Genomic DNA, 24,709 nt, shown 5'->3' with positions numbered 1-24,709 from the left:
TTGTTCCAGGTTGTTACTAAAGTGGAACTATTACTGGATGGACATCCCACGGTTTCCTCCCCACCCCGCCGTTAAGGCTTTGAGAATTTGCCATGTAGATGGAAAACAGCTCTGGTTCACCCCTCTGAATGTTTGTATAAACTTAAATCACATGAACATACCACAGTTTTCTGAACCATACATTTGGGGTGGTTTCAACTTTTGCCATGAAAAAGCTGCACAGACACCTCTGTCGCCTAGACCCACACGGATAAGAGGGGCTCCTGAGCCACAGGCAGGGGTACCTTCCTAGGAACTGAATCTGCATCTCTCAGGTGGTGGCAAGGTCAACCTTTCTCCCCTGACCTGCCACCCACGTCCTGTCGGGCTCCCCTTCCTGCTGGGCTCTGTTTTATTGTTGTTTACCCTCCAACAAACCACCCGTGCCCGTACCCCACCTGCTTCCCTCCTCCATCCCCTCCACCCTTCCTCCTATTCCCCCGGTAACCATTATCTTCTTTTTTGCCAAGTTCACATTTTAATTTCTTCTATTATTTGTGTGTAATTGTACACACAATTAGGTATTTATATTCCGCAGATGAGTGAAACCATATGTAATCTCTCTTTTATGTTTTGACTGATTTCACTCAACAAAATCACCTCAAAGTCCATCTATTTTGTGCCAAATGCCACCACCTCATCCTTCTTCAGGGCTGGGTAATATTCCACTGGATATATGGCTTCTCTATCCATTCACCTGCTGAAGGGTACCTGGGTAGTTGGGCTCTTATTGAGTTACAGTTCTTTCCTTTATTCTGGATTGTAATTACGTGGCTCTTCAATGCACAGTGAACAACCTCTCCCAGGCAGGCTGCACACTTGTTTATTTGGCTTATGGTGTTTTATTGTTCTTCTTTGTGGGTTTTGGTTTTTTGAGTAAGTATAGTACTTAATGTAGATAGGTTTTTCAGTCTTTTCCCTTTCACCTCATGCCTTTGGAGTTGTAAGAAACGATTCCCTACTTTTGATATAACATGGTCTCTGAAACTACTATTTTGCCTATTTGCACTTGACCCACCCAGAATTAATTTTTAGTGTAATATAAATATATTTTTCCATATATATAAAGCTAATGTCCCAGCATCTTATATTCCATTGCTTCCTCACTGACTTATAACCCTAATGCTGCATTTCACCACACTTCTATATACCCATGGGCCAGTTTCTGCTTCTCTTGTTTCCTATTGGTTGAACTGGGTATTTCTGCACCAATCTGACAGTTTTAACACTAGACCTTAAATCATAGGCATCTTGACAACTAAGACAGCAAGTCCCCAACCTGTGGTTCAAAGCTGTCTCGACGTCTTTTGATTTTTCTATACAAATTTAGGAAGAGAGTGTTCAAGTTCCACAAAAAATCCTACTGGAACTTTGATGGGTATTGCATTGAATTCACAGGTTGGCTGAGGCAAACAGGCATCTTTCTGGCATTTGCGTCTTGCTAACCATGAACCATAGACGTTCTCCATTATCCTTTGGTGCCATTCAATGATGATTAAAAACTTAAAGCCCAATGGCTAATACACAGCTCTTCAAAGATTATATCTAATGTTAAACTCACTTAGTGGGTCTCCCTGGTGGTGCAGGGGTTTAGTCTCAGCGCTATCACCCCTACGGCCTGAGTTCGATCCCCGGCCAGAGAGCTGTCCCACCTGGTGGAGAAGACCTCTCCTGTTTCCCCACTGCTCCCCTCAGCAGCATATTAAAGTGGATCTGGGCCTCCTCGGTGGCACAGCGGTTAAGTGCTGGGTTGCGAAGCTGCCCGCAGCCTCTGCAGCACTGGTTCAATCCCTGGCCACCAGGCGAGGGTCCCACATGGCACGCAGACTCTCCTGCCACCCGCTGCTCCCCTCAGCAGTGTATTTCGTCAGTCTGCCTGATCTGCTCCCCACTTTGGCTCTGGTGAGTTCTCTTACCCTCCCGCACTTCAGACTGTATGTACCCAGTGCTTATATAAACAAATAAATCAATCTTAAAAAAAATAAATAAATAAAGTGGATCTGCCTGTTCGTCTCCCCACTCTCTCTGGTGAATTCTCTCACCCTCCCACGCCTCTGGCCTATACCCCAGTTCTTCTATGCAAAAATAAATAAAATCTTTTTTAAAAAAGTTACACTCAATTCTGGGCAAGAAAGCAAAGTCAATGACCGATGACATCCAGGAACACCAAAGACAGTGAAAAGGATACAGGCTTGCACCACTCCAAACTTGATCTGGGTGAAGAGGCGCACAAAGAAGTCCACAAAGAGACCCACCTGTGAAGAGCAAGCCAGCATCAGGCACGGCCCCCCTCACCCACCCTCATCACCATGTTGACAACTGGCCAGTGGCTCCCAGGTAAATAACAGAAAACCTCTCAAGGCCCACTAGACCCTTGTCGGAGGTCCTTGCTCAGGGCTCTAAGGAAACTGGAAAGACTTCTGATAGCCATGGCTCGGATCACAGGCTTTCCGCCTCTAACTCTGCCTCCTTTCAAGCCAAGGCCTGAAAACTTTTTCCAGTATTGAAGCAAAAGGTGGTGGCAGAGCAAAGGATGAGAGAACCAGTAGCGGGAGAAGCTGGTGCTACCTAATAGAGGCAGGTCTGCTGGCGTGCAGCACAAGGGGCCAGGTCAAGGGGCTCGGAGCGATAAATGGCAGCGTGAAGGAGCTTGGTATGAAAGCAAGCGACTGGACGGCTAATGGCTACACTTATTACAGAGAAATCTGTGACCAGAAACACAGATAGCAAAACAGACACTGAAATTTCAATATAACAAATCAACCCAAGTTTCCCCCAAGGGCATCCACTGAATGCCACCACAGAGCCTTTTGAATGCCATTTAGTCGTTAGTGAGATGTCCCTCGACCTCTAAATTTATTACAGTAAAAATGTGACAAGTGACATGAAGAGAAAAATCGTGCTTGACTCTCGTGCCTATATTAAAGACATGCTGACGATATTTCAAAGGTACATCCCACAGCATTAAATAGGAGACCTGGGGCCCATTCCAGGCCACTGCTTAGGAAAACATGTAACCCCAGTTCTAGACTGATTGTTTCTGTTTCCCCAAGATTAACATGATGAAATTCTAAGCCCCATTGTGATGGTATTAAAAGGTGGGGGCCTTTGGTGGATCATTAGATAATGAAGGTGAGACCCTCATGCATGGAATTCATGTCCTTAGAAAACAGACCCCAGAGGGACCTCTTGCCCCTTCCGCCATGTGAAGACAGAGCCAAAGGACAGCCAGCTGTCAGCCAGAAGTTGGGCTATCACCAGACATGAAAACTGTTGGCACCATGACTGTGCAGTCTCTAGATCTGTGAGAAGTAATTATTGCCTAAGCTGTCTAGTCTATGGGATTTTTGCTACATACACCTGAACGGACTAAGACCATCCCCTACTCTGACACTGTATTGGTGGAAAATCAGATCTGACACCTCCTTTTGACAGCCTGTGAACATTCCAGCTTCTCCTCCAGGCTAATCCATGGTAAGTCAGCCAGACGGTCCAGACCTTGTGCTGCTAAATCTCGCCAATGCTGCCTAATCTTTTCTTGTTTGTGATTCATTCCTGAAGGCCCTGACCCCAGATCCCCATGCATTTAGGTTTATTCCTCTGCCCACAATCACCAGTTCTACCTCTGGATTAAATGAGCAGTGCCCAGGGAAGCAGCCCAGGACAGCACGATACGTTCACCGAGGGCAACGGTGTCCTGCCTGCTGGCCTGCCATGCTAAAAGGAAGGGCACGTTCATGGTTGTGCTCCCACTACTTTGCTGCCCCCCTACAGAGGGACATCACATTCACCAGGCTCTCTCCCCACCACGTCACCTACCTGAGAGGACCATACTCTAGCCTGGGAGATAGGTCTGGACCAAGGCTCTGAGTGCTTCAAAGAGCAACAGAGTTGCATGACTGTATGGCTCACTTTCAGTTTGCAAAGCAAAAGCAAGTGTCAGGATTATTAATTTGAAAAGAAGAGGAAAAAAGGAAAGGCCTCTCTGTTATGCCAATAAACAACTCATTGGCCCGGCCAGAACCCACCCTCTGACCCCCGCCCCTTCTCCCCCACGCCCCCGCCTGCTCACCAGCCCAGTGCAGACGCCAATGGCAAACACCATCATCCACTTCACTGCCTCATACCTCCGGCCTTTCTGTTTACACAGGAAAAGAGTGGCTCAGTTTGTTACAGGGCCAGATCAGTACGAGAAGGAATGTATCTTGGTCGATCGCTCTGAGATTAAATTCTGCATGGACAGTGGGCACAGTGCAGCAGAATTCTGAGAGGCTGGGTGCTTTACAGTGCTACAATAAAGACTCTAGGGGCGGGGGCAGCTGCATCGATAGGGGGGACTAGGGTTGGCAGGATAAAGGTCTGAAGAACAAATGCCGATATCTCGCGAAAGGGATCTAAAGGGGTTAGGATATTTACTGAAGCATTTAAAACAGAAAGAACAGCTGTCTTAAGACCTACTCAACCTCAAGAAAGCAATAAGGGACTTACCTTGTTATCCATGGTCTCCAAAACTTCCAGGTAAGGGTCATTGATACAGCGGTCATAGTCCAAACTCTGAAAGATGGGCATGAGAACAGACAAGTCACAACCAGAGGGGAGGAATTAGCGACACTTGCAAAGGGCTGGAACTCCAGGTTCTGGGCATGGGCAGAGCAGTGGCTCCCGGGAGGGTGGGGTGGGCAGTGCAGCATTGCAGGCTGCTCAGACCTGGCAGCACCTGACTCTGCACTTCTTATACCTAACACTTCAGCAGCCCTGCTCAGGGTTCATACCTCAAAAGTTTTCAATCACCTATTTTTATTTATTTTATTTATTTTTTTTTAAAGATTTATTTATTTATTTGTACAAGCACTGGGTACAGCCAGAAGCGCGGAAGGGTGCGAGAATTCACCAGAGCCAGAGCGGGGAGCAGAGCAGGCAGAAGGACTGAAGTACACTGCTGAGGGGAGCAGCGGGCGGCAGGAGAGGTCTGCACGCCAAGTGGGACCCTCCTCCGGTGGCCGGGGAGCAGCCTGGGGATCGAACCGGCGCTGCAGAGGCTGTGGGCAGCTTCGAAACCCAGCGCTCAACCGCTGCGCCACCGGGGAGGCCCCAATCACCTATTTTTAAACATCTGGTCTCTGACGGAACATCCAAGCAGAGCTGAATATTAGATCTTCAGCATTCAGTGTTACCAACTTGATTCAATGAATAAACTTCAGTGAACCAGAGCCCAACTGATTTAGAAAGTCAATTACTTTTAAGTATCTTTTCTTGTTAGCATCTGTGATAGAGGGGTGAGTCACAAGACACACAAATCTGGAGACTATTGTAACAAGCAACTTCCAGTCTGTGTTAGGCAGAGGCAGGGATTGAGGCCAGATCCTAAAAATTCTTCGTCTGCAGCTGTATTCCTTAAACTGTGCTTCACGGAACACTGCTATTCTGCAGACAATTTGCAGGTGTGTCAGAGACATTTCAAGAAACAATTCAAAGGAGATTTTATTTCTATAAATTGAGGGAGAAGCAGCAGTGTGGTGACAACAGAAGGTGGTCTGCCTCATGTTCTCTGCTTCCAGTAACCTCTTCCTACCGCCAGGGTAGTTAGTGAACAAGCTGGGCCCTGGCCTGGGGCCACACCCCCAGGCAAACACAGGTGTGACATGTGACTATTTATTACAACTACCCCAAATTCAAATTCCTGTTTAAAAAAGGGGACTGGAGGGGCCTCCCTGGTGGTGCAAAGGGTTAAGTCTAGCACTATCAAGCTATCTGCAGCCACAGCAGTATGAGTTTGATCTCCAGCCAGGGAGCTACCCACATGGCACAGCAGACCTCTGCTGTCTCACCCACTGCTTCCCTCAGCAGTATTTCAGTTCTGCTCCCCACTCTGTCTCTGGTGAATCCTCTCACTCACGTACTTCTGACACACATCCCAGTTCTTGCATGCACAAATAAATAAATCTTTAAAAAAAAATTAAAGAAAAAAAATTAAAAGGACACTGGAGTATCAACAGGTGACTAAGTCAATCATCACACACCCAAATAGGGAAGCGTATGTAGCAATAAAATGATTAGGACATGTCTTCATAGATAAATGGGGAAAATGTGAAAAAATTAAGCAAAAAAAGCAAGATAAAAAAATAAAGCTAAATACAGGATGGAAAGTACAATATCCCATTTTGATTAAACAAAATCAAGGTTATTTCACATTAGCATATAATGCAAAAACATCTGGGAAAACTCAGTGGTTTTCTCCGAGGTGGTATTCACATGTGGTATTATTTGGGATTTTCCAGCAAACATCATGTCCTTTTTTTTGGATAATAAAATAAAAACACCATAGTTGGTCAAAAATACTTCTGCTGGAAAACCAGCCTCATCATGAGTGAATACACACACACACTTTTAAAAATCAATTAAATAATCTCCCATTCTAGGAACAAACGGGGAACAAACTAAAATATTGAAAAAACAAATATCCTTCACATCAGATATATATAGGAATTACTGACCAATTAATTATTTGCTTGATGGTTTTGTCCAAAATCCTCCTTAAACACTTAAAAGGCTTTTAGACACACACTCTAGGCAAATCCACTGAGGCAGAAAGCAGATTAGTGGCCACCTGGGGTGAGGGCAAGGGGAATGGGCAGTGACTGCTAGTGGGTACAGGGTTGCTTTTTGGGATGATGAAAATGTTCTCAAATTGATTTGCTGATGGTTACATAGCTCTATGAACACACTAAAAACCCCACTGCCATGTATACTTTTAGTGGGTCAACTGCATAGTAGGTGACTTATAGCTCAATAAAGCTGATAGAAGGGCACTTAGTCCAACCAGGACATCGACTTTTTCCTTTTTTAATGGAAGAATTTATTAACTTCTTTTGGGGGCCTCCCCGGTGGCGCAGCGGTTGAGCGCTGGGCTGCAAAGCTGCCCACAGCCTCTGCAGCACCGGTTCGATCCCTGGCTACCGGCGAGGGTCCCACGTGGCGCACAGATCTCTTCTGCCACACCCGCTGCTCCCCTCAGCAGTGTACTTGGTCAGTCTGCCAGTTCTGCTCCCCGCTCTTTCTCTAGTGAATCCTCTCACCCTCCCGCACATCTGGCCTGTATCCCGGTTCCTATATAAATAAATAAATAAATCTTTAAAAAAAAAAAGAATTTATTAACTTTTTTAATAGTTCAAGACCTTCAACATAGTAACTACCTACCAGTAGACTATATGATCTGTTATTAAGGTTAGATACTGCTACTTCTTTGCTATGACTAACTTCCCTTTATTTCTGCTCTTTGAGTTGGAGGACTAACAACTTTTTCTTTGATAATAAAAATTTTTTTTCAAATAAAATGTTTATTGGTGTTCTGCAGGGTTGCTGCCCTTGGCTATAAGTAAAATGGCACCTGGCCACGGGGTAAAGTTGGGGTCAGAGTGCAGCTCAAATTCAACCAGGAAGGACACCTTAGTGCTCACATAGAAAGCACATTCAGGGGATGCTTGGGGCTAAGAGGGGGCTCTGTGTAGCTCAAAAGAACAATAACAAGGCCTCACTTATTTTCTATATATTTTTAGAAACTGCATCTGTAAATGTTCTTCTAGGATGTGCTCTGTGACCTGCACAGAAACATTAGGATCTGGCAATAGCCCTGGGTCACAAATTGGGGTTCTTAGTTTTTAAACCACTGATAATGAGAATGGAAATCAAAAAGGGGATTTTAACATCTTGTAAGACACCCATCTTACCAAAAAAAGAGCCAAGTATGTACAATAAGCTCCTACAGGGCAAGAAGGATTGTGCCTTAGAAAACTTTCAACAGGCTTTCTAGGGGACTTTTACTAAAAAATAAAATCTGAGCAGACTTCCAATTAAGTACCTAGCTAAATTTGCTCTATACAAAGTGAATGCTCTCCAGAAGCTCACATGAAGATGGTTAATTAAGAAATATTAATGACTCACATGACAGAACATTAACCCATAAAACTGACATAAATATGCATATCAGCTGAAAGTAAATGCATTACAAATACAAGTGCAATTTAGTGAAAGGCGTGAAGGGAACAGCAGGGTAATGGGGCAGGAGGTCATGGTGAACTCCCAGGAGTAGGATGAAAGCTTCCAGAGAGTCAGATAATACAGTTAAGATCTCACCAGACTCTCTGAGGGACTGCAAAGAAATGGTACAAAGTGGAGTGTCTTATACTAATTCTTGCAAACCTCTCACCTATGAACAAGTAAACAAAGATTTGAGACCTATGAGAAAATGCATCAGTGGATGTCACATACTTTTTGAATCGTTAGAAGCACACCCATCATAAGTAGTATATTAAACTATACCATGGTGGTGCAATTGGCAAGTTCTAGAGCCCTAAAATTATTTTGTCCAAGTAATTTTGTCAAGTAAACTACAAGGGAAAAAAAAAAAAAGGATGAAGGAGGAGCCTCCAGATTAAGAGATTTAAAAGATATATCAAATAAATGCAACATAAGGACCTTATTTGGAACCTGATTCAAACAAAAGATCTTAAAAATACACATGATGTTTATAAGAACAGGGAAATGAAAACACTGGATATTTCATATCAAGGAATTATTGAGTTCTTAGGTGTGAAAATGGTATTGTATTATGCTAAAAGTCTTTATCCTCTAGAGATGCACGTTGAATTATTTATAGGTGAAATGATGTGATGCATAGAATTTCCTTTGAAATAATATGAGAGGGGAGAGCAGATAGGAGCGTGGATACAAGACTGGGCATGAGAGGAGTCACTGCTGAAGCTGTGTGATGAGAACAAGGGATTTCACTATCCTATTCTGTTCATCTTTCAGCATTTGAAATTCTCTACAGTAAAAGTTAACTCCATGCTACTCTCCAAATTATAAATTTAGGTTCACTAAATTCTACAGCAAAAGTAAGATGAAATGCTAAAAAGAAAATTCATTTGGTATGTTACTGCTCTAGGATATTGAATTTGAATTTTTTCTTAAAGATTTATTTATTTATGCATACAAGAACTGGGTGTAGGTCAGAGGTGCATGAGTGAGAGGATTCACCAGAGACAGAGAGGGGAGCAGAACAGGCAGTCTGACTGAAATACACTGCTGAGGGGGAGCAGTGGGCGAGACAGGAGAGGTTTGCTGTGCCATGAGGGTCAGCTCCCTGGCCAGGGATTACACTCATGCTGCAGTGGCTGTGGATAGCTTCACAGTGCTGAGACTGAACCCCTTGCACCACCAGGGAGGCCCTTAGGATACTGCATTTTTTAAGACTTTATGACACTAAAAGAAAAAAGGATTAAACATAAATATAATTAATTCTACATCCTGGAATTAATTCCAAGGAAGCAATTAAGGATGAACAAGAAAGGACTTTATCACACAGGAAAGTCACAATAAAACCCTAATCCTCTTTAAAAATATATTATAGAAAAGCATCTAACAATATAAAAATTGTTATCAAGTTGGGAAAAAAACAGTATATTTAATAGAACTCACTTCTGTTACTTAAAAATAGCACATGTGTAAGCATAGAAAAGAATATTTAGTAAGGTGTTAATAGTCATCTCTTGTGAGTGGGGTTATGAGTTTTTCTCTATCTTTTTTTTGTAAATAGTTTAAGAATTCTCTATCACAACCACAGCTTGCTTTTTTCACTTCAAAAGCCACAGAGATGTCATCATGAACAGATTAAATGATAAGAAGGCATGTATGTTAAGTTTCCAGCAGCGTTGATTTTACTAAACACACACACACAGAGAGAGAGAGAGAGTCCCACACTTGAAAACCAAAACTATGATCAAGAATATTTCAGAGAGAAACTGCTTGAGCAGGAAGCAATCAACTGGAGGCTAAGTCTCTCAGAAGAGTAGCCCACACCTATAATGAACACACACTGTCAGTGGCTTTGACTCTAGGTCTCTACAATTTGTAAAAGCAAATAATCTGATGGCAAATACATACTCAATCCAGGTTAAGGTGCCAAAGATCCAAGAAAGCGTGGCAACATACAGACCCTTCCTGGGAGAAGTTACCTCTTAACCACTCACTCCCTGCAGAGAATCCGAATGCTTCTATCCACAGCAGTGACCAAGTCATTCCCTAGTTTTGTTACTCAAAACAGCATCTAAGAATCTCACCTCATAGTCTTTTCTTGGAAGAATTTCATCCTCTTCCTCCTGGGTTTCTCCAAGGATGGTCTAGAAAAACAGAGCCACAGAAAGAAGACCCTTTGAGTGATTAAAAGTGGAAAGAGGCAGAAGTATTTACTGAAATCAGCTGCTAGTTTCTCAATCTTCTGGAACCATTATCATCAAACGGTAACAAGACCACACACACTCAAAAAGTGGGACAGAGAGGGAGTGATGTGGGTTCTAGTCTTCCAGCTGAGCTCTTCATTACTAATGGCACATTTTTCAAATAATCACTCTTCTCTTCAGGGATAGATGTTCAGTGCAAGTTTGGCGTGTGTGTGTGTGTGTGTGTGTGTGTGTGTGAGAGAGAGAGAAACTGTCCATACGACAGTGCTGAATTTGAAATCAGAAAAGACCTGTCAACTCGGGGAACACTGCAACTCCAGTTCTCCCAGGGTGCTTTGCAAGGGGAAGCTGGATTGTCAGTGACCCAGAAAGAGTGCGGGACAGCGTGAGGAAGGGCTGGAGCAGCGAGGCCGGCTGCTCGGCAAGCCCCACGTCCAGGGAAGAAGCCCATTCTGAAAACACTTGTTTCGTTCAAAACTCCTGATGGCAATAAAGGAAGACACGGCAGGCATGAACTAGGGGCGACGTGGACGCTTCCTCACAGTCCCGGGAGAGGACCTGAGCACAGACTCAGACTCGTGCACGTGAAGCCCGGCAGCTGCTGGGGAGCTCGGGCTGCGGCGCCCCGGCCCCACCCGCGGCCACCTGCAGGCCCCGCTCGCCCGGCCCCACCCCCGGCAACGCCTCTCGCCGTCCCTTAGCAACCGCCCCCGCCCCGGCCCGGCCCCACCCTCTCCTCACCAGCTCCTCGGGGGTGCGGGTCTCGCGGTCGCCGCAGCAGCAGCACCACCTGCAGCAGCAGCACAGGGACCCCCTGCACCCCGCCATCTTTCTCCTTTACTGGCACCCCGGACCCCTCGGCCAACCCCCTCCCACTCAGGATTCGCGCTCACGTGACTGGCCCCGGGAGGGTCACGTGGCCCCCTCGCGCTTGGGGACGAAGACAGGGAGTGGCTGCAGGCGGGTGGGGCGAGCGCCCGCGTCACAGGACGGCGGAGGGGCGGCTTCCAACCAGACCGCTGGGCGCGGCCATCTTGGGGCGGGACTTCCGGCCGCCGTACGGATGTTGCCCGCCCGCGGCCCGCCCCCCGCGGCCACCGGCTACCCGCGCCCCGCCCCGGCCCCTGAGGCCCCGCCCCCCGCGCCCCGCCCCCGCGCGCCCCGCCCCCGCGCGCACCCCATGGCCTCCTCTCGCCGGCGCGCGCGCGCCCTCGGCCACGCGGGACGGGAGGGTGAGTGAGGCGAGGCCTGGCCGCGGGGGGCAGACCGGGCCTGAGCGGGGCCCGCCCGTCCGCCCGGGCGGGGGGCGGGAGCCCCTCTGCGCGCCCCTGCGCCTCCCGGGGAGCCCGCGGCTGAGACCCCAACCCCGAAGCGAAGGCGTTTTCCGTCCCGGGCCTGGACGTGCGGCCGGGGGACCACGGCGGCCCGAGCGGGGGGCGGCGCGTGGCCTCGTCTCCAGCCCCTGCGGCCTGGCCCGCCCGCCGGCCCCGGGAGGGGGGCCGCTCTGGCCGTCCTGTCCCCGTGGCCACCGCGCCAGGCTCCTCACAGTGCCCGCCGGGACCCTCGGGGCTGGGGCGCTCTGGCTCGCCCACTGCCCGGTGCTTGACTCGGGTGGCAGCGCGCAGCAGGCGCAGAGGGGGGTTTTGAGTGGAGGCGACTTCCCTGAGCCCCTGGGGCAGAGGGCTGGTGGTTAGTGCTGAGGGCCGGCACTGGGGCTACCACAAGCAGGACCCTGGGCGCAGATCTCAGGGACGGGGGTGGGGTGGGGTGGGGTGGGGGGGTGGGAAGCAAACCTGTGAACCCACAATTACAACTCAGGGTATTCTGGGTCCCCAACTCATCATGGACACATCGAGGCATAGGAAAGGTGAGAAAAGGCATGTGGCTGGCACCTGCCCGGAATCCAATGTCTTCATTGAACAAGTGAGAGAGCAGACCCTTTGCTGGCGCTTCTGCCTCCTCCCCCTCAGGTCCTCCCGGTCCGGCCCACAGGTCACAGAAAGGCCAGCCAGGCTGATCCCGGCACTGTCCCTTCTCTCACTCCCGTGGCCATCCCCACTGAGAAACCGGAGTTTTAGGTCAGAATCAAAATAGGGAGATGTGTTGGCACAAGTGCCCTTCGTCTGGTCACGACTCCTTAAGGAGCTTTGGACGAACCCAAGTGTATGTCCTTGTGTTGTTTCTGGGGAGAGGGGCAGCGGATTCATGAGTTTCTCGTGTAGGACCCCACTTAGCTGTGGACATTTCCCATAAGGGATGAACTTGGCCTGATTGTTCCTCTAAGGCTCCATGTCACCACAGACCAGCCTTTCACGACCGTGTGTCTGCACACCACCGTGCAAGAGAGAGTGATGTTTTGTTTTTAAGTTATGCCTTATTTCAAACTGCCGGGTGACCCTGGGCCCCCTGTTGGCCTGCTGTGGTTGCCGTGGCTTGGGGTTTCGGATGTGGTGGCTGCACAGTCATTGTAATTACTTGAAGTCAGGATCGCTGCCTGCAAGGCAGACCCAGACGGGGCAGCATTTGTTCTGAGTTAGACATAAATTCATGCCCTTACTGAACTCGGGCCTGACTGCTCTTGGAATCCAACCAACGTCAAGTTCTAACCCATGACACGGGTCTTTTTAGGAGTAGCTCATGAACTCGGGAGCTATCTGGCTGCTTTGTCTTGGCCCTCACCCCTTTCACGCTGCATGCAAACTGTTTCCAAGGAGAAATAGGAGATGTTCCAGACAGGGCCAGGGCAGAGGAGCTATTCCTGTTTTGGAGAGTGATCCAGTGACCCTGAACGTTTGCTGGCCTTGTCTCCACCAACTCCTGCCGGCTCGCCCCCGCTTCTCCCTCCTTCCATTTGCCTTCTACCAGAGCTTCACCCTCCCTCTCGCTTGGAAGCCTTGCCCCCGCCCCTGAGCCGGCCCCTGCTCTGGCCAAGTCTCTTCCTTTGTCACAGCTCCGCCCAGTCGGATACACCCGCTGGGAAGGCTCCTATGTTTCCTCCCCACCCACTCTGGGTGTAAGCTGGCGGAGATGGACCACCCAAAACCCAAGGTCCTCCCAGCAGGTCACCGCTGCCCCGCCCTAGGAATGCGGGTCTCCACCGCTGGCAGCATGAGGTTCTCTGTGCCACCCTCCATCAGGTAGCTGTTGCCAGGACCCGCAGGCTGAAGGAGGTGTTTCTGTGCCGGGTGGGGGCCTTGTCTGTTAGGAGCCAGGCAGTGGCTTGGCCAGGCTTTGAGTGAACAGCTTAGAGAGAGGTAGCCGAGGGGCCACTGAGCGGGGTTATTGTCATTGCACAGGCCTTCTTCCCTCGAGGAGATGTAGCATCTTTCACTTGATCCTGCCCACTGATACCCTTGCCCCCCACCCCCATGCAGCAGGAGCTCAGCCATGGTGAACGAACCCAGAGGCAGTGGCGGCCCCAGCCCCCACTCAGAGGGCAGCAGCAGTGGTGGAGAGAGCTCCAAGGAGAGTTCCAGATGTTCCACACCAGGGCTGGACCCCGAACGGCACGAGAGACTCCGGGAGAAGATGAGGCGGCGGATGGAATCTGGTGACAAGTGGTTCTCCCTAGAATTCTTCCCTCCTCGGACTGCTGAGGGAGCTGTCAACCTCATCTCAAGGTGAGCTGCTGGAAGTTTCAGGATTAGTTGGGTTGGAGAGTGGCAGTGGGAACCTGGGGGAGGGGTATGGTCAGCCTGGTGACAGGGCTGCACTTTGACCTCCAGAAGAGGCCTCCAGAGGAGGTGGGAAAGCAAAGGCAGAGACTGTCACTTGATCTGCAATTTCTTGGTTGCCCCTAAATGTCCTTTCATAACTGGAATTTTTAGGCTCTTCAGTGGGTTAAAATAAAAGGTGGACTCTCTCCAACTGTCTCCTCTGGCAGAACTTGGGGCTGGGCCAAGTTCTGGGAAGTCAGAGCAGCGGCTTAGGGAACATTTTCAGCAAGTTAGGAATTTGCATTGTGCTTCTTGAAATCTGGAAATGCCAACTGAATGACGCTAGTGCTTTATGAACTGCAGTTCCTTTTTCAAAGTTTATGTACTTTCCCTGTTTGTGCTTCTCATGTGTCGCTCCCACGGTTTTGAAATTTAAAGGCACAAAGATTTGGGGATGCACCGCATCACAGCTTGTAATCTGGGCGCATTGTGCACACGGCCCATGGCTCTCAAGTGGTTCCAGGCTTGTGGCTTTGCCCTGCAGGAACATGGCTGCTGGCTGGGGCCGTGGGGGGGGCAACATAAAAACAACTGTCTGCTGACCCCCTTTTTTCTGTCCTAGAATCAGCCTCTGCTTGCCACTTAGAGCTCCCGGAACCCTACACCATCCAAATGTCTTAACACACCCAACATAATAAGCGTGGTAGATCATCTCCACCATGACAGTGATAGTGATAATGGCAGCCCACACTGACGGGGCCATCAGTGTACACCAGCACTGCCCTAAATGCTGGGGAGCCCCCCAACATGATATTCTCAGTGTTGCTATGAAGCCAGCGCTGTTCACTGCCACATATTAGAAATGTGGAAACTGGGACTCAGACAGATTAATTTCCCCAAGGCCACACAGCTAATACATAGCAACGCCAGGACAACTGTGCACAGACACAGGTTACACTGCTTCCAGCCTGCGTCTGCTGCATCTCTGTCTTCCAGGCCCCAAGGGCAGGGGTGAAGGGCGATGTGCCCCCAGGAGCCCTCATCAGAAAGAAATTCCTTACAGGTTTGACCAGATGGGGGCAGGCGGCCCCCTCTTTATCGATGTGACCTGGCACCCCGCAGGGGACCCTGGCTCAGACAAGGAGACCTCCTCCATGGTGATCGCCAGCACGGCTGTCAACTACTGTGGCCTGGAGACCGTCCTGCACATGACCTGCTGCCGGCAGAGCCGGGAGGAGATCACGGGCTACCTGCACAAGGCCAAACGGCTGGGCCTGAAGAACATCTTGGCACTGAGGGGAGGTATGCAGCCAGCACTTGTGCTCTGGGGCCTCGCCTTCCCGAAGGCCTCTTCTGTCCCTGGAGTGATCCCTTAACTTTCTCTGGGCCCACGCTGAGCACCCTCAGGGCGTTCTCCTTGCCATCAGCATCAGTAGGCATTGTGGGTAGTGAGGACCACAGGCCCTGCACAGGTGGAGCCACGCCTTGACCTCTTGCCCTCCACTTGGGAGTTTAGTGAGGAATGCAGCCAGGCCCTGATAACCCCCTGCCCTGGCTAACACTGCTTCATCAATCGCTGGCAGCACCCAGCTCTTGGCCCAATCGATGAGCACGGCGCTGGCACGGGGCCCAGGAGTGACAGTAACTGCTTCTGCCTCTGGTGCTGGTCATGGGGCCACCCAGGTGTGGGAGGGTGCGCCAGATGGGTGGGATCTGACGGCCTCACACTCCCTGCCACAAGGCCACTTCTCAGCCGAGAGGAGCAGAAGGTTCTCCTGGGAGGTAAAAGCTCCAGGAGGCTGGAGAGCAAGCATGGGAGTGGCTGAGGACACCAGAACAGATGGCATTGGAGCGGGGCAGGCTCCCAGAGTCCCAGGCTGGGAGGAGTGACGGCTGTCCATCCATGCTGCCGGCACAGCATCCGCGGTCAGCCCTCCGAAATGTGTGGTTGGCTGGCCGCTATTTTCCTCCCCACTGTTTACCGAGTGCTCTGCTAGAGAGGGGAGACATAAGCTTAAATAACGCCGAGACTCTGCCTTCTAGGAGCTCTCAGTCCTGGGTGCAGGGGTAGGGGAGAAGGAGCAGAAAGACTACCTGGAAATGGGGTTTCCCGGTGACTGACCTCCGCCAACCTGCAGACCCCGTTGGTGACCAGTGGGAGGAGGAAGAAGGAGGCTTCAACTTCGCTGTGGACTTGGTAAAGCACATCCGAAGCGAATTCGGTGACTACTTTGACATCTGTGTGGCAGGTGAGTAGCTGGAGTGTCCCAGTGTGTGGAGACAGGAAGGGGTGGACCCCAGAGCGGCACAGAGCCCGCTGGTCATCAGTCAGACCCCCAGTGCACCAGGGCCTGCGCCTGCGCCCCGTGAGCCAGGGAGGCGCAGAGGAGACTCCAGCAGCATCCTTGCTCTTGTCTGCCACCGCTGCCTCCAGGCCTTCGCGCGCTCTGAGTCTGCTTTCAGCCCTTGTCTTCTTTCTTAAAACAAAAGAGGGTGTTAAGATTCCAGGAGGCAGGGAATCTCAGAACCCAGACAGGGAATGTCCTCAGACCTGACTGGGTGCTGGAGCCAGGGAGCAGTCAGAAACCACGTCCCCCTCATTCTCTCTGGGGCCAAAACCCCACATCTCTGTCCCGCTCCCTGCCTTGTCTGGCAGGCATGTGCCTTCCACACGCGCCCACCACCTGCCCGGAGTCAGTGCTCACCTCAGGCAATAGTCCCAGTGTCAGTGCCTAATTTCCAGGAATCACGTCACTTCAGCTCTAAGTCCATCGCAAGTGGCGAGGAATGGACAGGGCAGGCTTAACCTCTCGCCCCGTCTTCCGGACTAGGCCCAGACTCTCCAGGGAGGCCTTGGGTGTGGCAAGGGGCACGTGTGTGCAGGAAGTCATGTGTCACATCATCTTGACATGACAGTTTTTCTCAAATACTTTGAAGAAAACTGCATCATTTTCATATTAAACATGGTGACGTTATGGAGTCGTATATCAAAGTGATCTGAATATAAAAAATAAGCCATGTGACTTTGAGGAAATGACTGCTCGGGCGTGACTTAGGGCTCAGTCCCAGGCCCCCACGCACATGTCCACTCATCCTGGAGTTTAGATGACTGAGCGTGGGCCGCCCGTCAGAGTTAGCAGCAGGACCGGCGCTGGTAAGTGCCGTTGCTCGCATGGGCCCTGGGCAGTCGGTCAGCTGGTGAGTGCAGTGGGCCAAGGTGGTCAGGAGTGGGAGCCGGCGGAGCCGTGAGCTTGTCAACACGTGCTCCAGTGCCTTGCTGGATCTGTTTTAGTCAGTCAGGGAAGTGAGGAGCCTCGAGGTGGGTGAGAAAGAGGATTATGGGATTAGAAGGCAGCAGCTGCCACGACAGAGAACACAATAAACTGAGCAAGGCCCAAATGAAAGCAAATGTGAGCCTGGCTGGGTGCTTGGAGGTTTCACAGCCAGACTTTGAGCTACTAAAACCTCTGTTTTGCAAATTCCTGCTGGCAAAAAACAATCGTTTATATGTCCATTTTTGATGACTCAAGGGTTTCTTAAGAATGAAACCCTTATCATAGCCAAGCAGCTTGGCTGCCCAACAGCCTGGGTCACAGGCCTGCCCCCTTGCTACCTTGGGGGCCAGCCCTGGACTCAGGCCCAGACGCAGCCTTCTGCTGGCAGAGCCCCCGCCCTGTCTTCCTGTGCAGGCCAGGAGGAAAGTGCTGTTTCAGTCAGTTAGGGAAGTGAGGCGCTTCCCAGGCAGCTGCAGAGTTCAGAATCTTCGGCAGCCCAGGCACTTGACATCCCAGCAGCCTAGCATTTCACCTCCAGGAGCTCCTTCCTTTGTGGGGCTGCCGTCCCGTTGTCAGGCCACACCTGGGCCTGATTCTGGTCCTGCCAGCAGAAGCAACACAGATTTTGACTAAGAGGAATCTTCTTTCTCTGGGACATGCCTTTGGCATTGGAAGTGGTTACTGTATCTTCTTCATTCTTTCCTTCAAGCCAGTCACCTCCACTTTCTTCAATTCTGCCTTCTGTAACACGGTTCCTAAGTTTTCACTCTTGAGCCCAGTCCAGTGCCTGGAGTCAAGCCCAGCAGCCCAGTGTTGCCTGCCCAGTGCAGAACGTAGCCCGTTCTCTTGTCCACGACCTAGAGGGGAGCCAGATTTACCCAGCTAGTTGCCAGGGCCATGAGGCAAGACAGCCTGGGGCTTTTGGAACAATTCGCCCCTTCCCTTGGGAGGGTGGCTGTAAGCCACCTGTCACCGAGAGTCATCCCCGGGTGGGGGTGGGGGGGGCGTGTCAGTGTGAGCCCCGCCTCTCACCATGCCGCCTGCCCATGCTGTGATATCGGAAGGCACAAGTCTGCAGCCTGAGGCAGAGAACGCTGTGTTCCCTGTTCATCACTCACCTAAGCAGGTGAAGCCACCTCTCCCTACTGTCATCCCTATTGGCAGGTTACCCCAAAGGCCACCCCGACGCAGGGAGCTTTGAGGTCGACCTGAAGTACTTGAAGGAGAAGGTGTCTGCGGGAGCTGACTTCATCATCACCCAGCTATTCTTTGAGGCTGACACATTCTTCCACTTTGTTAAGGCCTGCACCAAGATAGGCATTACCTGCCCCATCCTCCCCGGAATCTTTCCCATCCAGGTGAGGGTTCCAGGAGGGCTGGTGGACTCCCTCTGTCTCCAACTCGCACTGGCTAGCCCTTGGGGTGAAGCGCCAAGTTCAAGGTCAAGCTCTTCTTTGATGCTTCTTAGATTTCCCACCAGACAGATACAGACATCGTGTCCTGCCACCCATTTTAGTGACTGCTCATCCTCCCTTCCCCCCAAAATAGCAACTGTCTGTTGGAGGGGCTTGTACTTTGGCTCGCTGGCAAGTGTCACTAAAGGGAATTAGAATCCTCATAAATTTTCGTCAGATTGGTATTTCCCAACATGAGTTTTATCAGAATCACTTGATAACGTTTTTCTAAAAGATCCTTTTCTAGATCCCATCCTGAGAAGTTCTGATGGAGCAGGGGCCTAGGAACTTGTTTATCACTTCCTCAGTTTTGCTGGGGCTCCTGGTGATGAGTGAGGCTGGGGAACCCCTGGGTTAGCTGGCCACCCTATTATCAATTAATACATTGAGGGGGGCTAGAGAGCTGGCTCAGACTGATGGCGGGGAAGCACAGCTGCTGTACCCCAGGAGCGGGGAAGGAGCCGGCGCAAGCAGTGGTTTCCGAGCCAGGTGGCCGGAATTCAGAATCTTCGGCAGCCCTTCCTGGTCTAGTGGGGAGGTGCAGGGGATCGGCTTCAGGGAGCGAGGCGGGTGGGGAGGTGCACCCACACCCCTCGTGTCTCGCACAGAGCTACCACTCCCTCCGGCAGCTCGTGAAGCTGTCCAAGCTGGAGGTGCCGCAGCAGATCAAGGACGTGATCGAGCCCATCAAAGACAATGACGCTGCCATCCGCAACTATGGCATCGAGCTGGCCGTGAGCCTGTGCCAGGAGCTCCTGGCGAGTGGCTTGGTGCCTGGCCTCCACTTCTACACCCTCAACCGTGAGGTGGCCACCACCGAGGTACTGAAGCGCCTGGGCCTGTGGAATGAGGACCCCAGGTGAGGCCGCACCCGGGAGCCACAGAGCAGAGTCGGAGTCATAGACTGAACATGCCAAGCTGTGCTGGCCCCCGGGGCCGAGGGCTGTCTGTGACATGGCCAGCGGTACCCTTGGGTTTCAGTCTGCAGAACACAGCTCAGCGCTGCCTCTTCTCCCTCTCACCCAGGCGGCCCCTGCCTTGGGCTGTCAGTGCCCACCCCAAGCGCCGGGAGGAAGATGTCCGCCCCATCTTCTGGGCTTCCAGACCAAAGAGCTACATTTACCGCACCCAGGAGTGGGATGAATTCCCCAATGGCCGCTGGTGAGCACCTGTAGTCATCCCCTGGCAAATGAATCCTGTTTCTCGGGAGGAGGGAGGCAGGAAGTTGCATGTTGAGCCCCTGGAGGACGAGGCAGAAGATGCACAGGGTGACCCCCCACGACCCTGGGCATTGGGGACAATTGTCCTGCTTCTGGAGCCCAAGGTCAGAAGTGGGTCCTGAACTGTGGGCACCTCCTCCACCAGGGGCAATTCGTCCTCCCCAGCCTTTGGGGAGCTGAAGGACTACTACCTCTTCTACCTGAAGAGCAAGTCCCCCAGGGAAGAGCTGCTCAAGATGTGGGGGGAGGAGCTGACTAGTGAAGAAAGCGTCTTTGAAGTCTTCGCACACTACCTCTCGGGAGAGCCAAACCCGAATGGCTACAAGGTGAGTGCTGTGGGGGGACCCCTGGTGACACCCCACTCTGCCTCTCTGTGGCCCAGACTTCAGGGCTGTGACTTCCCCAGCTTCACCTGTCTGTGTCTGAACACGCCCCCTCCCAAAGGGGGAGGTTGGGAAGTCCCCACCTGGGACTTTTGGAGGCTTCTGGAGGCAGAGATCAGCCGAGAGGGAGGGCCGCAGCCCCAGCCCAGCTCACCTTCTCTCCCAGGTGACCTGCCTGCCCTGGAATGACGAGCCCTTGGCAGCCGAGACCAGCCTGCTGAAGGAGCAGCTGCTGCGGGTCAACCGGCAGGGCATCCTCACCATCAACTCGCAGCCCAGCATCAACGGGAAGCCGTCCTCTGACCCTGTGGTGGGCTGGGGCCCCAGCGGGGGCTACGTCTTCCAGAAGGTGCAGTAGGGCCACACAGTGCCCAGGGAGATGCAGACTAAGGCGCCTTCCTCCCCAGGGACTCTGTATTCTGAGCCTCAGTGGACCCAAGTGGGCAGGAGCTCACACTTGAGGTCAGACAGAGCTGGGCGGGCTGGTCTCCTGTAAAAATGGGGGTACATCACGTCACATTCTGAGGGGGAAACATGGCGATGCTTAGCATGTGGGAAAAACATGAGACGCACACACTGAATGGAGCTGTGATCACACCGTGCCGTCAGACACCTCCTCCGGGGACCCTGGGGGCAGAGTGACGTTCAATCTCATGTCCATGGGCTCTGGGCTGGAAAGGCCTGGTCTGAGCACCAGCTGTCTCTTCACCATCAGTGCTGCCCAGGTGCCCACCTTCGCTCAGCTTAGTCCCCTCATCTATAAAATGGGAATGATAGTGTTATAGCAAATAAACCAAAATCAACCCAGCTTAATCCCAAAGAGAAGGTTGGTGCTTGAGAAGCCCCCTACCCCAACTGTCCAGCGTGTGGGGAGGGGAGGGATATGTGCCTCTCACCTGCGCCGCGGCTCTAGACTGGGCCTTCTCTGCAGCTGCTGTGAGGCCTTCTCCATGGAGCCCTCCCTGGCCCATTGAAGAGGGTGGAGATGCCCTCAGGCCTGTGCAGCCTCAGCCCTGCCAGACTGAGGAACCAGCTCCATGGTTCAGGATCCATCTGGAGGTGCCCCTGGTCCCTACGCCTTGGCACCTGGCGCATGGGCCACAGGGCAGGCGCCTGACTGGTGGTGCTGGCATATACGTGGGTGGCAGCACAGAGAGGGCATCTGGCAAGGACTTGGGATCACTGCCGTGATGGGTGCCTGTCTCCCCCACAGGCCTACCTGGAGTTCTTCACTTCCCGCAAGACCGTGGAAGCGCTGCTGCAGGTGCTGAAGAAGTACGAGCTCCGGGTGAATTACCACATAGTGGATGTGAAGGTGGGCGGCTCCTGCATCCAGAAAGGGGGTCCGGGGGAGAACCCCCCGCTGCGCTCAGCCAGGCAGGCTTGAGGCAGACCCAGAGCCCCTGGCTCAGACCTCCCCGCCTGGAAGGGGAGACCACTCAGCAGGTGACCACGAGCCGGCTTAGAGCAGGATGCTGGGACTCCAGGAGCGGGACAGATAACCTGGGAGGTCAGGGAAGGGTGGGTGGAAGCGTTGTGTGTGGCCTGAATCTTCAAGGACGAGGTGAAGAGCATCTGGGGAGAGGGCAGGGGGCAGGCCTGGCCTCAGGACTCTGCTGATGGAGTCCTCAGGGTCTCCACTGCCCTGCCAAGAATTTGCATTTTTCTTATGGCAGCGAGGAGCCATCCCCAATGGTGGAGTGACTTGACCCCATGTTTTCAGCAGGTCACAGGGACTGCTCTGTGGACAGTGGGGGTGGGGAGACCAGAGTCAGAGGCTCCTGTGGCAGCCCCAGCAGCCTAGCGAGGCCCGCTGAGCTAGACTGTGGGGCAGACACTGGAGTGGAAGCACCAGTGTCTCCACGCTGGAGCACAGCTAGGAGGGGGCAAAAGGGGCAGGCAAGGCCCAGGACGGCCCCCCTGGGATTCAGCAGAGGCTGCAGAGCTGGGGGAGCAGGTGGAGAACTCCAGGCAAGGAGAGGTGGTCTTAACCAGTCTGCTCTTACCCTACCCATCCCCTCAGGGCGAAAACATCACCAATGCCCCTGAGCTGCAGCCCAATGCTGTCACCTGGGGCATCTTCCCTGGACGGGAGATCATCCAGCCCACCGTGGTGGATCCTGTCAGCTTCATGTTCTGGAAGGTATGGCTTGCCCTGCTCACCTGAAGGACCCTGGCCAGGCAGCACTGCTGGGTCCTAGGCCTCAGCCTTCCTGGCTATGCCTGACTGTGACTCACCATGTTTATTTCTGGGCTGGGGGTGGGGTAGAAGTTGGCACTGGCAGTGGCCTTGTTCTATTCCTGGAAATATCCCATGGGGCAGTGACAGAGGCCCTTGGAGCCCTGAACATGGGCCCTGCCCCGAGGACAGCCCTGTTAACCCTGCCTCTGTCTGTGTGTGTGTGCACATGTGCCCACACGTGTGCAGGATGAGGCCTTCGCCCTGTGGATCGAGCAGTGGGGCAAGCTGTACAAGGAGGAGTCCCCGTCCCGCATGATCATCCAGCACATCCATGACAACTACTTCCTGGTCAACCTGGTGGACAATGAGTTTCCGCTGGACAACTGCCTGTGGCAGGTGGTAGAAGACACATTTGAGCTGCTCAAGCAGTCCTCCCCGGGCGAGCAGGAGACAGAGGCTGCACCCTGACGTCCTTACCCGGAAGCCGCTGTGTCCCACCTTCCTCCTCGCCAGGCCCGGTTCTCTGGGGACCCCCATTCTCCTTCCCTCTTCCCTGAGCCCGGGCCTCCACCCCCAGAGGACGATGGCAGCTAGACAACTGTGAGGCTTCTGGGCTCCGGCCAGACCCAAGTCGGCCCACAGAGGAGCCTGGTGCCCTCTGTACTGCTGAGAGTCTCTTTTGTGGGACCCTCCATCCCGCAGAGGATGGAGTGGGCAGAACTCCCTCCTCCCCGAGAAGGGGAGGAGACCGGTTCATGCTGACTGAGCTCCTAGGACAGCCCCTAGGAGCCCGCCTGGAACGGCCGGTGACCTTATTGTTGGGTCTGAGTACAGGCAGGGAGCACGGACCGCAGGCACTGAGGCCTTGCGGAAGAGAGACAGCAAAAGGAGGCTGTGCCCCCTCGGCCTCTGGGACACGCTACCAGGCATGACCTACTTGATAGAAGGGGCAGACCAGTGCCCAGTCCACCTACCCTGCCGGCCTTGGCACCAGGCTCCTGGATGGGCCTTGGGCTGGAACTTAACCGGCGCTACCTGGGAACTCAGCTGAGTTTTCATCTCTCTACAGTGCTGCTTTCTGAAACAACGGTTTCTATGTTCCTGTGACTCGAGAGATAGTGCCTCTTGCGGGTTTAAAGGCGTCTCTCCTCGTGCACGGGGAGCCTGGCTGCCCCCCGTTCCCTGGGCCACGGGGACACCCTGCCATTACCAGCAAGGGCGAAAATGAGATTCACCCAAGCAGGTTTGTTTCTCCCTGGCTTCTTTCGCAGGTGCTAGCTGCTGTCTCCCCTCTGCTCACCCCCACTCCAAAGCTGTCTGCCTGGCACTGCTCCCCAGGAGTCAAGTCCTGTTGCCCAGGGCGGGGACAGGCAGCTGCACACAGCTGCACACCCTCTCCTGTCCTGCCTGCTGGTCTTTGCAGGCTCAGCGGAAAGGGTGGAGGTCCAGGGAGCGGCCTGGCAGATGACAGAGGGGTGGCCTGTCCTGTTCCTTCCTTGGCTAAGGCCAAGGGTCAGCCTTTAACAGAGACAGCAAGAGAAGCAGCTAGAACTAAGACAGGCATTTTATTGTCCTTCAGTGCTCTGAGGGCAGCTGCCTGGACCGCAGGCTATGGAGTGAGCACCCTGTGGCTAACAGCATGCCCGTCCCGATGGTTGGGCTCAGGGACAGGGGTGACAGTGCCTTTCCAGGGAGGCCAGCTTCCATCCGCTGCTTTTTCAGGGAAACAAGTCATAGCAACAGCCGCTGCTGGCGGCTCCTTTCCCTGGACTCCTGGCTGCCAGGCTCTGGCGCCACTTCCCAAAGGCCTGGAATCAGGGAGGGGGAAGGAGAGGCTCTGTGGCTTCCAGGGTCTGCACTGTGTGCTCAGTCGATGCCTGGGCCCAGGTCCTCTGCCCCCAGGGGGAGGAGCTGCCTTCCCTCCCCCAGGCAGGAAGCCCTGCCCTAGGCCAGATGCACAAGCTCACAACAGATGGGATTTGTGGCCTGGGAGGCTCTGCTCAGTGGAGCAATAAGGACAGGCTGGTGGACACTCTCAGGGACCCATACCCTGCTGGCCAGTGTGAGTGGCAGCTGTGCCAGAGGCTAAGCCTCGTTCCCAAACCAAGCAGCAGGATGGGCCTGACTGAGTACTCGACCACCAGCCAGAACCCAAGCTCTTCTCTCACCGAACTGACCTCCCTCCCAGCTCAGAAATGGCCAGGTGTGACACTGGTTTTGGAAGAAGCTGCTGGGGATGGGGGGTGGGGGAAGGGGGAGGGA

General features: G+C 52.7%; 3 protein-coding genes across 7 annotated transcripts in view; 1 reads left to right on the top strand and 2 right to left on the bottom strand.

Annotated features, from left to right (window-relative positions):
* The window catches only part of CLCN6 (chloride voltage-gated channel 6), a 29,155-nt gene extending 17,979 nt beyond the window's left edge, over positions 1 to 11,176 (bottom strand). Inside the window, exons 1-5 of the mRNA XM_037500533.2 lie at positions 11,019 to 11,176; positions 10,158 to 10,217; positions 4,528 to 4,593; positions 4,112 to 4,177; positions 2,228 to 2,294 (exon numbers count right to left, since the gene is read on the bottom strand). Coding sequence (XP_037356430.1) covers positions 2,228 to 2,294; positions 4,112 to 4,177; positions 4,528 to 4,593; positions 10,158 to 10,217; positions 11,019 to 11,105 — 346 coding nt within the window. The 5' untranslated portion in view covers positions 11,106 to 11,176. The remainder of the gene's footprint in view (positions 1 to 2,227; positions 2,295 to 4,111; positions 4,178 to 4,527; positions 4,594 to 10,157; positions 10,218 to 11,018) is intronic.
* Positions 11,177 to 11,468: 292 nt separating this feature from the next.
* Positions 11,469 to 24,690, top strand: MTHFR (methylenetetrahydrofolate reductase). Of its 5 annotated transcripts, none has more exons than XM_037500538.1 (12): positions 11,469 to 11,509; positions 13,652 to 13,897; positions 14,997 to 15,235; positions 16,072 to 16,182; positions 18,373 to 18,566; positions 19,271 to 19,521; positions 19,689 to 19,823; positions 20,028 to 20,208; positions 20,432 to 20,614; positions 21,479 to 21,580; positions 22,289 to 22,408; positions 22,694 to 24,690. In XM_037500538.1, the coding sequence occupies exons 2-12, from the start codon at positions 13,665 to 13,667 to the stop codon at positions 22,913 to 22,915; spliced, it is 1,971 nt and encodes a 656-aa protein (XP_037356435.1). In that variant the 5' UTR covers positions 11,469 to 11,509; positions 13,652 to 13,664; the 3' UTR covers positions 22,916 to 24,690. The 5 variants fall into 5 exon arrangements, with proteins under 5 accessions (XP_037356435.1, XP_037356434.1, XP_037356432.1 ...); XM_037500537.2 differs by having other exon boundaries at positions 11,484 to 11,509; positions 13,655 to 13,897; XM_037500535.1 differs by lacking the exon at positions 11,469 to 11,509 and adding an exon at positions 12,213 to 13,414 and having other exon boundaries at positions 13,655 to 13,897.
* The window catches only part of CUNH1orf167 (chromosome unknown C1orf167 homolog), a 24,468-nt gene continuing 16,967 nt past the window's right edge, over positions 17,209 to 24,709 (bottom strand). Inside the window, 2 exon segments of the mRNA XM_054691158.1 lie at positions 17,209 to 20,755; positions 20,839 to 24,255. Of these exon segments, the coding sequence (XP_054547133.1) occupies positions 24,166 to 24,255 (90 nt within the window). The 3' untranslated portion in view covers positions 17,209 to 20,755; positions 20,839 to 24,165.

Source organism: Talpa occidentalis, unplaced genomic scaffold, assembly GCF_014898055.3.
Source record: "Talpa occidentalis isolate TD23 unplaced genomic scaffold, MPIMG_talOcc4v2.1 talOcc4.9, whole genome shotgun sequence".
Classification (NCBI taxonomy): Eukaryota; Metazoa; Chordata; class Mammalia; order Eulipotyphla; family Talpidae; genus Talpa; species Talpa occidentalis.
Note: the sequence above shows the minus strand (reverse complement) of the source record. Positions and strands in the feature narration are given on the sequence as shown.